Genomic DNA, 15,666 nt, shown 5'->3' with positions numbered 1-15,666 from the left:
AAACTACAGCAACACAAAGTGGATAGGAGAAATTATTGCAAAGGTTTAACTCCAGCTGTTTTGCCAACTTTCTTTCATCAAAATCAGACAGAAAAAGAGGAAGGAGGTTAGGGAAAGCAACAAGGCTCTCCTGGGAGAATTCTGAACTTTTATTTCTGGTTAGCTTCCTATGTCTGTGTCTTTTCAATCAAAGCATGGCATTACATAAACCTTTGTGTCAACTTTATCTCTTTGAGGTGCAAGACTTAATTTATTGATTTAATATAATATTGGTTCATATTTGTGCGGGTGTGGGTGCGTGCGTGCGAGTGCGTGGGTGGGTGGGTTAGAACAGCATAAAAAATAGAGAGAACCATTCTCGAGAGTAGTGATTGTACTTTCACACTTCAGCTATCACTGCCTTCATACATTTTTAAATGCCTTCCATTGCAATTGTCTTGTCAAAATCATTTTTTCCCCATTTGTGAAGGCAACACATGCTTTTATTTCTGAACGTTTTTTCTAAAATACTAATACATGTAATCAATCTTGCTATTTTATTACTTGAAATTTTTAAATCTGTGTTGTACATGTTCCTAATGGAACAGGCACATTCATGGAGAATATTCATGTGCTGCTAGTACCAGATGTACAACTGGGTAGCAGAAGGTCACCTGCTGTTAAAAGACTGGTAATGCATAAGGAGAGCGGACTTATGGAAATCAAGTCAGAGGAAAGCGTTTGGTTTAGATGTGATCTTGTCTGGTCTTTACATTTCATGGATGAATATGGGTTGTTTTTCTGTCACTGGGGCTGTATTGTGCTTGTTGCACTTGAGAGAGCCTGTTGTGAGCCTATGAAAATTTCAGTGGGTTACTCTGTTGAGGGGCACAGTCCAACAGTCACCTGCTATCATGTAACTCTACACAAGAGAGCAACGAAAATACCTTGAGGAGTTTTAGTTTTACTTTATTCTTTTTAGCATCTTCAAAAGCAAGTCATTAACTTTTTCACATTTTGTCACATTACAAGTACAAACGCCCGTAATTATTTAGATTTTATTTGACACTTACAAAGTGCACAACTAGGAAGTGAAATGATTTTATTTTCCTTTAAATAAAATCCAGTGCAACCAAATTTGGTCTTCAGATTTGGTTGTAAACACCTGTGTGTAATTTAATCTCTGCCTCAGATAAGACCAAAATTAAATTTATTTTGTCTGTATCCAAAATGGGAGGACATGATTAAAATCAGCATAGCCCTTAACATAAAAGCATATAGATGCAGCATGTCACAGTCAAAGTTCAGATCTATATGCACTTGAAAATCTATTTCAAGCTATGGAAACTGATGTTCGCATACGCTTTCCAACCATTCTGACTAAAGTTGAGCTAGCTTCCAAAGAAGACCAGGCAAAAATGTCAGGCTGTAGGTTTGTAAATGTGGTTAGAAACACAACCCAAAAACTCTGCAAAAAAAGAAAAAAAATGTCAACCATGTGGTCTTTTCCTTCCACATCACAGAAATACACTATATTGAATTCTAGTACAATGACAAAATACAAATAAGTTTAAGGAATAGCAATGCTTTTGCCTGGTCCAGTAAATGTCCTCCAGCATGTAGTATTAACGCAAGAATAACAACAAGAGTGCCAAGCTGGAAGTCAAAGGAGTTTAGTTAAACACTTGAGCTTTACTCTTTGAGTGAAAAATATACAATTGAAGCATGTTGAAATTAAAATAAAATCCCTCTACATTTAAGAAATGTAAATATTGCCATTCAAACCTTTCCTCAGATATGATGACGCAGCAACATTTTCCACAAATACAGAATGAAGGCATGATCGAGCAGTACCCTTGACAGCTTCTGAATTTGTCCTGGATAACAGACAGCTTAGAATTGTCTCGTGTGTGTACACATCAGCATGAAAGAGAAAACAACACGTCGTGTCTCCAGCGGTGTTGTCACAAGCCTTGCTTGGTCTTACCTGCTCCCATTTCACAAATGTTGCCTGTCATTTTGGCTTGTTTGCAACGTGATTGCTCCTTTCGCTGAGGAGATCATGGGACGTAAATTCTCAGAACAACTGCGCTCCTCCTCTCAGGATGTGCTGGTGTCTCTACACTGACTCGCTAAACACAACACGTGTCTTGTTGACATAATTACAGTATCACAACTCAATGTAACGCCTGCATGTGCATTGTGAGTTTACCCTCTCATGTTAACTGAAAGCTTAAACACACCGCCCATTCTGTCAAGTCTACCCCTGAGTCAATAGAGCATCCTGTCAGAGTGAATACCGCCTGCCAGCCCATCAAACAGTCCCCTCCAAATACCTCAACAGCAAAGCCGTTGCAGTTTTCCCACCTGGAAGGATTTCACCGTCTTCAGAGTTCCAAAAAGACCAAATATTTTGGGGCGCAAATATAGGATGCCAAAAGTGTCACAATACAGTGACTAACCATGGAAATAAATATTCATACATAAATAAATTTGATGATATAAGTGAAACTGAAAATAAACATATACAGTATATATATATATATATATATATATATATATATACATTTACAGCTGCATATTTAAATGTCAAAATTGTTTTAAATATACAAATTAATAAGTACATTCATTCTATGGCAGTATACTACACAATTATTTCAGTATGTTTTTTAAGTTTAGAATTATTTTAGATTTTTTTGTGCAAAATCAATTAACAGGCTACTGGTACAGAAGCTCGTCAAGTAAACAATATTACCAGATAACTGTCATAGCATTTAATAAAAAACCAACAACTTCACGTAGTTGGCAATGTGAAGGTCTGGGACTACTTTTCTGTTTCAGGACCTGGGCAAGTTTCTGTAATTGACGGCACGATTTCTACCAGAAAATCCTCTAAAAGGATGTCTGACGAGTCAGTTTGCAACCTTAGGCTCAAGTGTATTTGGACAGGAAATTAGTGTGAAACACACCAGCAACTCTACCACTGAACAAATAAAAAATTAAATGAAGCTGTTAAAGTTCTCTAGTCAAAGTCACTAAAGTCAAATTGGACTCATGACAGTCATGTTAAAAAAATACTTTTCATTAAGCACATTTCTGTATTAAATATGTTTAAAATGGTCTGATGTAATATTCTAATTTTAAATGTCATGTTTTCATTACCTGTAAGTGAAAAGCATCATAAAACATCCATGTGTGTGTAATTAAACTACATATTGTGTCTCAGTTAGAGATAAAGTTTCCATAATAAATGGGATTTTCATTAATATTCAAATTTATTGAATGGGTTTGAATTACTTATCAATTTTGGCAATTTTGGCCCTCCATACATGGAGAGTGGATCCTTCACATGAATAACCAACCAGCCAGATAGAAGAACCAAGCAGATCAAGGTCTCTTTGACAAGGGTGAACATGATTCACAACAGAAGGCATTGTTTTGTTGTGGAGGAAAACCAAATCAATCACTAACCTTTGCAACTGAAATGCATCTCATATCAGTAGGTCAGCAGCAAAATTTTAATTATACCAATGACATGCCACATAAGAATTTTTTTTAATGGACATATATCATATGTAGGTTTTGTTTGTCTACATGCAGAAAAGATAAACAATGTAAACATTTTTGATTGCTACTCTTGATGCTAATACAGAGTGAAGACAGATGTGATTTCAAGAAACTATGAACTCACCTGTCGACGTAGGTCCCTGGTCTTTTTGGTCATTTTGTCAATGGCCGAGTTCAGCGGGTCGCCTTTTTCTTTTCTACCAGTCTGTAAAGGAATACAAAACACCATGTTAATGCTCTGACAGTACATTCAGTGTGAAATATTATTTTTTCAGGTGTATTTGGGGCTGTTTAGAGCAAAAATACATTTTTCTAAGAGACTGCACTGACGTCTAATGTGTTTTGTAGACCAAGAAATTCTGACAGAACTGTTACCAATGTTACCTAGCAACTAGGCAATCTGGCAAGTATCAATTTAGTTGTCTCCAACTCCCCTTTGTGCTGCACTTCCTGTCAATGCCAACTCCTACCGATGGCTTTAGGATGGTGCAGACTACCACATGGTTCACCTGATACACACAGAGATGCAAGCTGCTTCTTTTCACTTGACAGTAGGGAGTTTTTCAGGGCGAGCAGCTCAGCTTCTACCATCCCTAGTTCCCCTCCTCTGGTGATAACAAGCACAGGAACCGAAACAGTGGGAGTCACTGTTGGTTACTGGTAGGAGTTCCTATGACAGGATCTTTTTTGTGACTCATACAAAAATACTTCCAATCAGTTTGTTGCAAAGTCTGGCCAAAGAAGAGGCTTCACTTTCAGCTAATTACCCTGTTCAAGACTTACTGTTTCTGCTCAGAAACCATGAAGAGCGAAGCTTCACTTTTACTATCTTACTCAGGATGACAGCTTAGCCTTGAGGTTAAAAAGATGGTGTCAGTATCTCATTGCAGACTTTGCTAAATGCAAATCTTTCGAACAGAGGAGAAAGTATTTTTAGCCAGCGCAAGTTGATAAAAATATTCAAAGAATTCTGAATGTACTGTCTACACTAGACTTTTACCCCATCATAGCATAGATTAACACATTTGAATTACAGTGCACACCAAAGCTATTCAGAGCCTTTAACCCTTGATATATATACATTTTTAATTACAAATAAAAATCTGAATAAGGTGTGTTGCATTTTTGCAAAACCCCTGCATGCATGACATAAAACATCAGGGAGCTGTACTGTTGCATGCTGAAATAATGACATGATTTGTGATAAATACATATTAAACTATTGCATGCACGTAGTTGCATTTTTCCAATGTGTTTTCCAGAAACACCTTGATTCGCTCCTAAACATTTGCTGCTTCATTTATCGAAAGAATACTACCACATCGATTCCTAAAAAAAATAAATAAAAAGAAGTCACAAGATAATGCACAAGCATGACCTGCCATTCACATCTTGTTTTTCCCTTCACTCTTTTTACCAAATCTAACAAAGTTAATGAGGAGTCCCCATTACACCGGTGCAAGTGAGAGACTGGGACAGTAACAGAAATTGCTCTTTACAGGTGAAGAATGATCTTTGTTTACTGCTCCGTTGGATAGCTCTCCCTCTAGTCCTCTCACTAAGCTGCTGTAGTCTCATGCCATCACATTTCAAACTGAAAGTCTATAAATAATCACTCATGTTATTGGCTTTGTATTCTTATTTTGACAACTGATAAATGGACAACTGTGGCTCATCTCGCTCATGAAAGTTCAATTCCTGCAAATAGAAATATCAATAATGGAAAAAAAAAAAGATACAGCCAAATTCTTGACATAGCTGCAGTTTATTTTATTAGCTTCAAGTTTTAAAAACGAAGCAGGTTGATCAACAGGTTGTAAGGTGAAGACATTCTCTGTTGCCACATTTCCAGCATACAAATTTATTTGCATAGTTGCCAGGCAACTATCCGACTCTTTTCAGCAACTTACTACAAAAGCAAACATTCAAATTGCTCATCTGGTATTGAAGAGAAAAGTACACCTGGTAACACCCTTTCCCTTCATCCAAAGTCTGCCTCGCATGACGAAACACTGAGACACACTGACCACTCAGAGCATGAGTAAAAGAGCTATTTAGTCTCTATCGTGTTTAATGAGACACCAAATGTGCTGACTTATCTCTGTGTTACTGCACTATTGTTCTGCCCTTTTGATAATTGAGTGGAACAGAATGCCTCGTATTGGTGTGTCACCGATAACTAAATGAGCTCACATCAAATGGACACGTCAGGGTAAACTGTCCTCCAGCCCCCCGAGGTTAAAACGGCTTCTTTTAATGTCTTGGTCACTATCAGCCTGTAAAAATAAAAGCTCTCTCATTAGTTATGCATACCCCTGCCATCACAAACAGATAGTAGCAAAGAGAAGACCACCACTGTGAACTCCAGACTACAGCCTGCTGATGGTGGAAATTTTCTCTATGTGAGTACCTTCTATTTTTATCTGCAGTAATTATGGTGGCACAAAATTAAGAGACATGCAATGCTTTTGAAGTGAACAGAAACCGGCTTCGAGTTTGCATGTTTCTCCTGTTTGACTTTGTAAATAACTTGTGGAACATACAAACAGACATTTTACTCATTTTGAACTGTTCTCAGATCAGCAAGTACATTGAAGAGCCATGTATAAGGTCTGTAACGGTGAAGAACTGATTTTTGAAAAGATAAAGCCATAAAAAGGGATAAGTTTCCTGTTTCCTTATAATTTATTGCTAGATTGCCCTTGGCTAAGGCTCATATAGCATTTTTATCCACATGGATTTTAAACATTACAGTCAGAATGAGTTATTTATCTTCCAGCTTACACTATAGTTAGTCACTGCTTCTGCTAAATAGCAATGTCACAATGCAGTCATTTGTTGTGGGGCAATGCAGCAAGCTGAAAGGAAGAAAACCGACATGCATAGCTTGACCAATGTACTTTGAGCTTCAGGGTCAAATTCAGCACCAAACCCCATCCAACTCCTAACAATCTCTTGTATTTCCAGGAGGTTTTCTCACATATTTGCAAGTGTAATCTTGACATATCAGGGCAGGCTCTTAGCCAGTTGTTAAATGACATATGAGGAGGAAAAGGAAATGGAGGGAGAAATCTGTTACCTTGCATTATGTTACCTTCCACACTCACACTAGCACACACACTTTGATGTTCGTATACAGACTAGCTTTACTATGCCAAAGTAGAAAAGTAGAGGACATAACATTAGTCATTGTGTTGCCTTAAGAGCCTAATGTGTCATTAAGGCTCTAGTGGGACAAACAGGATTACAGATGCTCTCAGCCCAAATTAATTGTAATAAAGGTAAATGGGGTGGGGGGAAGTGTTTAATGGAAGCTTTCTGTGGAAAGTTCCTGCATTTTCAAAACGATGCAAAAAAGGAAAAAAAAAGTATAAATTTTGATTATAGAAATTACTTAAAAAATGTGAGTTTCTATGTGGTAAACAAACCTAGTATGTTCATGTTTTCTTTTATTTATTCTAAAAAAAATTCAAGTGGAATTTAAATTCTCTGTCTTATTTCCAAAACCTCTTTAATTTGAGCTAAGAAGATTAAAACAGCATAGATAAAACCCTGTACTTATTTCTAGCTCCCACTATGCAGTATTAATATTTCTTCAGATCTTTTACATTTTCTTTATCTCCAATCTTTGACATAAGAACAACATACTTTTCACAGTTAAAAAAGTAAATAAGATTATGTTTAGAAGTAACTATGGTTTCAGAGAACTATAATTACTTTTTTGAATTTATATTTCAGGTACATTCATTATGTGATGAATAATGCATTGCACATTCTGTTTTTTCTGAAAAACAAAAAACACCCCATTAAACCATTCATGCCTCAATCCACCATTAGAAACTTTTGCATAAAAAGCTGTGCACAGTGATGATTCATAGGTTAGTCAGTGTGTCAATCTCACATTAAGGTCAAATATTTACAAACTAAAATCTCTCATTTGTGCATGCAAATGCAGGTACTTATTGTATAAATTACAATATCAAAAAGTTCATTTATTTTGATAAATTATATAAAAAAATAATTCTAGAATTGCTTTTGACAGACTATTTCCAGTGTTAACTGCGGGTAATTGGAGTAAATATGGCTTACAGAAAAAAGTTGTATTTCTCTAAAAAACAGAATATTACATAAGAGCAATAAAAATAACTTATTTATTAAATAAATGGTACACTATGGCCATGTTGTGTCTTACACAATTGTAGGAAAGACTACTAACTTCACAGTTGCTTAGCAGGATGGCAAGCTACAAAAGGTTGGCACTAAAGAAGCAGATGGTTCACAGAGTACTTATGCAAAACTAGGACTGGAAAGTTTAGTGGAAGGAGCAACAAGAGTGTGTTAATGAAGTCCATAAGAAACAGAGGTAACTGCAACGTTGAGGTGTGTGAAAAAGTCATTTCAACAGTTTTGTTGTGATTCACAAGAACTTAGAATTATTTTTTTAAATACATTTTTAAAATAATAAACATATACGGATGTTAATGTGCTTAATTAATCTAAATATTTTGTTAAGTTAATTACAGAAGCAACTGTTTCTGAATGATATGCAGACATTTTTAACCTGTCTATATGTAGAAACTTGTTTTATATTTAACATCTAATAAAAGCTTGATAACTTGGATGGTGGTTGATTCAACTCTTTTCCATGGAATATCATTGATTGTTTTTTTCCCCTTGTTTTCCATATACGTATTTTGGAAAATGCCAGTTGGGTTTCCTGGTTAATAAAGCTTCCTGTGGTGCCTTACAGACAGTGTTTGCCAATTCTCCCTCATCTATTATTTTCCACCCCCATGCTGTGCTCTCATTCAATCTCTGTTGGGGGGACAGATAGACAGAATAGGTGGGCTAACAATAAGAATCTTGTGAAAGAAACAACTGAGTCTGTAGAAGTGGAGTTTCTTTTGTCTGTTCAGGAGAGGCCTGCTGGCTGGTGCATACTGGTGAACCAACCGCACAATGATAGTGTCAATTCTCTGAGGTCCTCGCACAGTAAATGTTGTAATCCGCAGATTTGTTGTTTGAAAATTACATTACCTCTCTGCATTTTTGACAGTACACCTCATAAATATAAAATGTGCATCTGGTTTGATATATACCAAATGAAAAAAGTGAAGTGAGACACTTGGTTTTATTGTAATCTATGTTTCACTTAACGGCCAAATTAGAAATCTGTTTAATTTATAATATTCAATATCTTTCATTAAGTTATTTGTTTTAAATTACTGGTTTTCATTTCGTATCCCATCAATTTCCTTGAAGCCAATTCGCCAAACCAAGACAAAAAAAAAAAAAAGGCTGAACCCATGATGGACAAATGAGGCCTGGGTTTAGTAATTCATAGGCAATAACATGGCAAATAAAAGAAATGGGCAGATGAATCAGAGGGAACAAAATGGAAGTCAGGTGGTGCAGGAGGCACAGTGTCTCATTGTCTCTCAAGATCAATGTGTTAAATGATATCAATTCCGGCTCCATGTCAATTCAATTAGGCAGGAGTGAGAGGTACAATTACTGCCCAATGTGGTTACACTGTCTGTGGCAGGCTTAAAGGGGAAGGCAAGCTGATAACAAGAATGTGAGTGAGTGTTTTGTGTGTATGTAAGCTCCAGAATGTGTGGCAATAACAGTGGTAACATGTTGGTTGGGCTACCAGCTGATAATGGGTAGCCAGATCCTCATTAAGATAAGTTGTGCTCTTTCTGCTGTGGTGCCACAGATGGGCCAATTTGAGATGTTCTCATTAAGTGCAACTTAAAGAGGTGCAGCGGTGGCTATCAGGCACTGTGATTACAGGATGGCCAGAAAGAAAGCAAAAAAGAATTTCTGCAGCAATTTCTGCAAAGTATTTCTCCAATAATTTGATTTGGATTACAATTTTGGTTTGATAGGTTTTAACATTATTCAACAGTAACACAGTAGATGGAAACAGAATAATCTAATTAGGATATATAAGATTGAAGCAAAAAAAAGGATACATACAAAAGTTTTATTTTTCTATTTATTTTCGATTGAATTAATTGTGTTTGCAATTTGTAGAGAAACTATTTCTCTTAATTTACTATTAACTGCAAATTATTATAAGGCATTGTTTTACTTTGGTATTCTTTTTTGAAAGATCTTTGCATCACAAATTTTGCCAAGAATTGCCCCTTGGGGATAAATAGTTAGTAGCTTTTATTCAGTAGGAGATAGACAGGAAAAGGGGAAGAGAGAAGAGGTGAAAATATGGCCAGGGGTCTAGAAGCAAACTGGGGACAAATGAGGATTGTAGCCCCTCATATGGTACCCCTGTTCCACATGGCGCCCCCAGTTAGCTTTCGTAACACTACTTTGCTGTGGTATGCAGTTTTTCATCCCAACTCCAGTCTCCAGTTGTTATTCTTGCCAGTTATTAAATAATTCTTTTGTTGCACAGCATAAAACTGAATGAAATACTAACTAATACAGTATAAAAATAAGACAATAAGTAATTTACTGTATATACACATATATACAAATACATACGTATGAATGTGTCTATGAATAAATAAAGAAAATAAATGAAATAATTTTTGAAATGTGAATAATTAATTCTAATGAGAAATTTAAAAAGGTTAATGAGAAAATAAGGTCCCCATTATTATTTTTTTCATGGGAACATTTATTTACTTGTTTACATTTATTATTTGTGTATTTATTATTTATTTATTTATAACAGTATTTATTAATCTAAGTGAAAGAGAACTGTTTTTGTTTAAAGACAAACTAGACAGAAAGTCAATACAGCATATACAATCAGTCACATTATCAAGCAAGCTTAGATGTAACGAAAAAGCTTATCCAACATTTTCTTAAATACATTTTCTTAAATAAAAAATCTTTCACACTCCTAATAAAATAAGCCTCTTGATAAATGAAAATAAATATGTAAACTCATATATAGCAAGCCCCCTGCATAGATGCATATAGTGTCTGTAGCAGAGTAATGTGAGCCTGGTGGTCTCTTGTCATTTAGACTTAATACAGCCTACAACAGCAATGTGTGATGAGAAACCAGAGTGCCTTCAGGCGCAAGCCCTCTTACGTTTAATAGCTGAAGCTGTTTACTTACTCCTCTCATTACATTTGCTGGTGTTAAGACTCCAGGCCTGTCACTGGCTATCAGTATCTGGGGTCAAGTGGGCTATAGATGGTATTAAACAAAGACTTTGTTTGGTTAATATAGAATAAAAGACCAACAGCCTGTATAAACCAATAGTAAGCAACTATGGACACTAATTCAACACAAAAGGTTTCAAAAAGCATGGATGTTTGTGTGATTCACAACAGGAATCAAAGAAGGTTACCTTGAGAGTATACGGAATTGAGATATATTTCTACTAGACAAATTTTCAAAAGTGAGCAAATAATGCAACAGACAGATCTAAACAAGATAATGAATTGCAAGTACAAAGAGAGAACTGAAACAAAGATGGGGTTAGGAGCAAAAATTACAAAAAAAGAGAAAACAATAAAGTACCAGATAGGCCATCTGTTCGTCAATCCCCTCAGTGTGTCCTTTGTTTGACTGCCAGATGTTAGCAAAGCATATTCAAAGTGTATCTGAAGTCTGTAATTGATTTATCTGACATTAGATTCTACAATATTCAGGCCCTGCACTGTCCTTTCAGAAAGAGTGAGCCGAGACACCATTAAGCTGTTAGTTTATTATTAGTCAAAGTCAGTCCAGCTCAACTAAAATTGTTATCTCCCATTTTCTTTTTTCCACCACATAGTGAAAATGTCCCAGAACCACAGGAAAAAGAAAAGCCTCTTTGACATACCAAGCAAGCAATTCCACTTGAAAAAAGCTTTGGTACCAAGGAAATAAACTTGATGTGACTGAGAGACCTACAGTACCTGGCCAGTGTAGATATTGCATTCCTAATGTATAATGTACAATTAATAATATCAACTACTTGACTTTTAACAAATAACATCTTCCTAAATGTTTAACAAATGCTGCATCATAAAAACGATGGAGGAGCACTACTCGGGTAATTGTATAGCTGTAGATTTACTGGTGAACTAGTAGTTGAAGCATCCTTAAAAGACGAAAAGCAGCTCAAGCGGAATGAAAGGAGTTAAACACTAAGCGTGTTGGACTGTAAGCCAAGGCTTTAGGTGCATAGTTTCAGTAGAATTAGAGAATAAGGTGAGGGGAAATGTCTGGTTATCAGACAGAGGAAGAGAGAGAGAGAGGGAGAAATAAAAAGGCCAAGTCCTGCAGCAGCAGTTTGGGGAGGTAGAGCAAGTCTGCCTGCAGCCTCCCTGAACTGAATAGTAAGTAGTATTGCTGGGGATGGGCTAAAGGAAGGGCACCAGGAGAGAAGACAAGCAAGAAAGGGAGAGAGGCTGAGAATAGGTTACAGAGGGTGAGAAAATAAGAGAGCAGTGCAATATCTGTGAGAGCAGAGCTGTGGCGTAGAGAAAAAAATGGGAGTCAATGGGGTGAGAGGAAGGTTTGAGTATCATTGATGTACTTTTGTTTCACTGCAGAGTCGAAAAACCCGATTTATAATACACACACACACCCACACACACACTTCCCTATACATGCATGCAGCTATGACAAGGCTGTGGGAGTGGACGTGAGATGGTTTTCAAAAATCAGAGCCTTTCATGCTGGTCGAATATTCCAAAAAGTATAGAGCACCTGAAATGATGCTGCAGGCACAGAATCGATTCAAGGCCCTGTTTTCATATACTGACAATTTGTACACCAGAAAAAAAAATTAAAAGGTTTTAAATTAACAGAAACAATTTTTTTTTTACACATGCAGAGTACAGAGATGTTGCATGCTCAACATGTATCTTTCAACTCTGATGGGTTACATACATGACCGGCATAGATCCCATCTATTTTCTCATTAAGTTTATTGTAACAACATAACATAGCCTATCATTACATACGGTGATGCACAACTTGCACTGTATTAATAACTTCTGAATGTTTTCAAATTCTGTCATGTTACAACCACAATAACCACAACAAGTAAAATTGATTTTATTAGGATCTTATCACTACGGTCTGTCTGTCTATTCAGACAGAGTCACACTCTTTAACATACATACAAAGTGATTACTTTGACTCCAAAGCAGAGTTAAAACTCTTATTCCCAACATATAGGCATGGCAAGACACAGCAATGAAATTAAACACAAACATTAAAAAGAACCTAGAAAGCAACCAAATATGCCATATTCCCAATTGTTGTGTATCATCTGTCTCTTTCTTTATGAATGCTAATTAGGATGAGTGAATGAAAATAACAGTGTCAGTTTGGATGCTGCTGGGACAAAGAATGGTGGCACAACATTGTCTCCTTTGGTAAATGTCAAGATTTTATTCAACCCTTGCCCAAACTTGAAAATGACCATATTATGTGCACAAAGGAAAACTCTTTCGTTTACTCTGCATCATATTTTCAGCCCAGTTTTCTTTTTGTTTTGTTCATTTTCTTATGTTTTCTTTCCTACATAGTAAATAAGAGGAGAGGATTCGCTTTAAAATTAAATGAGGCAAATAAAATTTAAAGTAGCAAAGACAAGAAAATGGGAAGCGAATCAAAGACAATGCATCTTTCAGTTGGGCACATATTTGCAAAAATAGTTTACTATATCTTTTGGACAATACATCATATTGGTGTGAAAGTCACAACAGTCAAAGAGTGAATCACGAAGAAGAAGAAAACATATAAAAGTCACACTGGTCTTTTAGTCACATTTATTAAGATCTTGTTCGAACGTGAATCGAACCTCGTCTATGTTGATGATATGGTCCATTACATGTTGTGTTCAGTTACCAGCTTTTCAACAAACTCATGACTCATTGATCAACTGGCTTCAGTGATGCATGTAGAGAATCCATGGTGATAGAGAGTCAGTTTTATCGCATGTAAAGGTAATACCAAGAAGTATATAAAGAAGAATATAAATGACTTTGCGTGCAAAGTCATTTATATTCTTCTCCTTGGCAACTATCAGGGCATAGAGATGCAACACTGCCAGAATTAGCCATCTTTGCGTCTGTAGATGGCAACTCTTTGGTTCCTGTCAGTCTATTTGAATTAAAATTTAACGCATCAGTCAGACAATGCATCACATAAAGGAAAAGAAGATATTAGTTGCACCTTGTAAGTTTCAAGACCAGTCAAACTACGAAAAAAAGAAAGACTTATAATCTGGAAAATATAGTAACTTAGTTTAATAAATTATCAGCTGCCAAAATATTTTTTTCCCTTTGTTGATGTCCAAGCAACTTGAATCAAGCAAGACAATAAAGAAAGTATGTATCCACTGTACTCAATAAAGTCTTTGAAAAAGTTCATTTCTAATCATTATCTAGCAATTGGGCAGTTTATTTTGTTATACATGTACTGTATACATACAGTACATACCACCATACGTTAGATGTTTAAAGACCTGCTGAATCTGCTTGACATTCAGACCCACATCATGTTCCTTTTTTGGTCTCAGTGCATTCATACCAGAATGCATCTTGGTGTTCTTATTTATCCTGTAAACCTGTATCATCTTTTTTTTTTTTTTTTAGAATAGAATTCAACTTTATTGTCATTGCACTGTCACAAGTACAAGCAACGAGATGTAGTTTGCATCTATCCAGAAATGCTCTATGAGATATAAATATTTATTTACGGATGTACAAGACTATGTATCTTGTTCCCTTATAGTGCCAACTAGCTACCTACCTCACACTTGCAGCTCCAATACATATATTTTCATCTTCACGCTGCTCATTTTTACCCTCATATAGCAAACTGTGAAACTTATCACGTTTGAAGATAAACTGGCATCACCAGTGGTTTCATATGTAATTGAAAACACATCTGTTATTATACTTAGTTATTTAATTGCAGCACTTATTGTCATAGAAAAAAATATGACGTGTTGTTTCGAGATGCTAACTGTAATTATTCCTATTTGAGTTTAGAATAAATATGAAATATATTATCTAAAATAGAATAAATATTTAAGTAATAGAAATGATTGGCTGGACAAAAAAAAGAAAGCTATAAGAACACTCTGATGGCATAGGGCAACCAGCAATTGCTCAAATAAAAACTTAATTAATGGTGGTCTCATAACACTAATGCATCCAGCTCACAGTGAACACAGCATTCAGCCAGAAAGATATGCACATATGTGATGTTCAGAGCTACAGGGTGTTTCCTTGCTTTAATGATCCAAGTGGAAACAACTTCAAACGTTGAACTGGTAAAACGACTATGTCTCCCACTGTTCTTTTATGTTGGTTTTGTCAGACCAACCAGGCAGCAGCACAAGACACTAACAGAACAGTTGCTGCTATTAGGTGTGAGGAATAAGAAATAGTAATGCTACAGAAATTCTGAATTTAATATGAGTGCAACGTGTGAGGACGGATCAGGGGACAGGACTTAGTGTCATGGTGGGTGTTTAGGGATTTATGTCTTTTCAAAGGATATCTATTCTCTTTCTAAAGCCGCCTTATAAAGTGTGTTTCTGCAATCGGCACAGCTGTTACAGACCAAACAGTATTTTCAGAAAATGACATGCAGACATCACCCTTGAAAATACTGGCTGTCATTTATCAAGCCATCCTGGAAATGGCGCAGATTTAAACACTTGGGAAGACATATGAAGCTCTTAACGTGTGATTTATTAAACTGTCGCACGACTAAACGAACACTGATTTGATCACAAACTGATGAATTGATTCAGCTGTGGAAACAAGGACAAGCTGGAACAGTTACTTATTTACATTTAACAGACCTTAATTTATGTTGCCTGAAAACTCTTCACCTTTCTAAAAAGGAAGCTTGGTGAATGTTACTAGTGTAAATAGATTCCAGTGTGAAATAATCATCAGTTCATATAGAATTAAAAACAGACATGTATAAATAGAGTTTCCATATTGAATTTTAAGCTCAGATGTTAAGAAGTATGTGACCTAAAACTGAGGTTAAAGGCAGGAACATTTGCAGAAAAATAAGTTGTGAAGAATCCAACATAGGCAATGGTTTTCAGGTTACTTATGGAGGTTATATGTATTCTATTTTGTTATCTTTTGTTATTCTATTGTTGATTTTAATGTCTT

General features: G+C 35.9%; 1 protein-coding gene across 1 annotated transcript in view; it reads right to left on the bottom strand.

Annotated features, from left to right (window-relative positions):
* ctnna2 (catenin (cadherin-associated protein), alpha 2) overlaps positions 1–15,666 on the bottom strand; it is a 307,681-nt gene that overhangs the window by 102,422 nt on the left and 189,593 nt on the right. Inside the window, exon 8 of the mRNA XM_028017938.1 lies at positions 3,671–3,751. Within this exon, the coding sequence (XP_027873739.1) occupies positions 3,671–3,751 (81 nt within the window). The remainder of the gene's footprint in view (positions 1–3,670; positions 3,752–15,666) is intronic.

The sequence above is a fragment of the Xiphophorus couchianus genome, chromosome 5, assembly GCF_001444195.1.
Source record: "Xiphophorus couchianus chromosome 5, X_couchianus-1.0, whole genome shotgun sequence".
In the NCBI taxonomy this organism is placed as follows: domain Eukaryota; kingdom Metazoa; phylum Chordata; class Actinopteri; order Cyprinodontiformes; family Poeciliidae; genus Xiphophorus; species Xiphophorus couchianus.
Note: the sequence above shows the minus strand (reverse complement) of the source record. Positions and strands in the feature narration are given on the sequence as shown.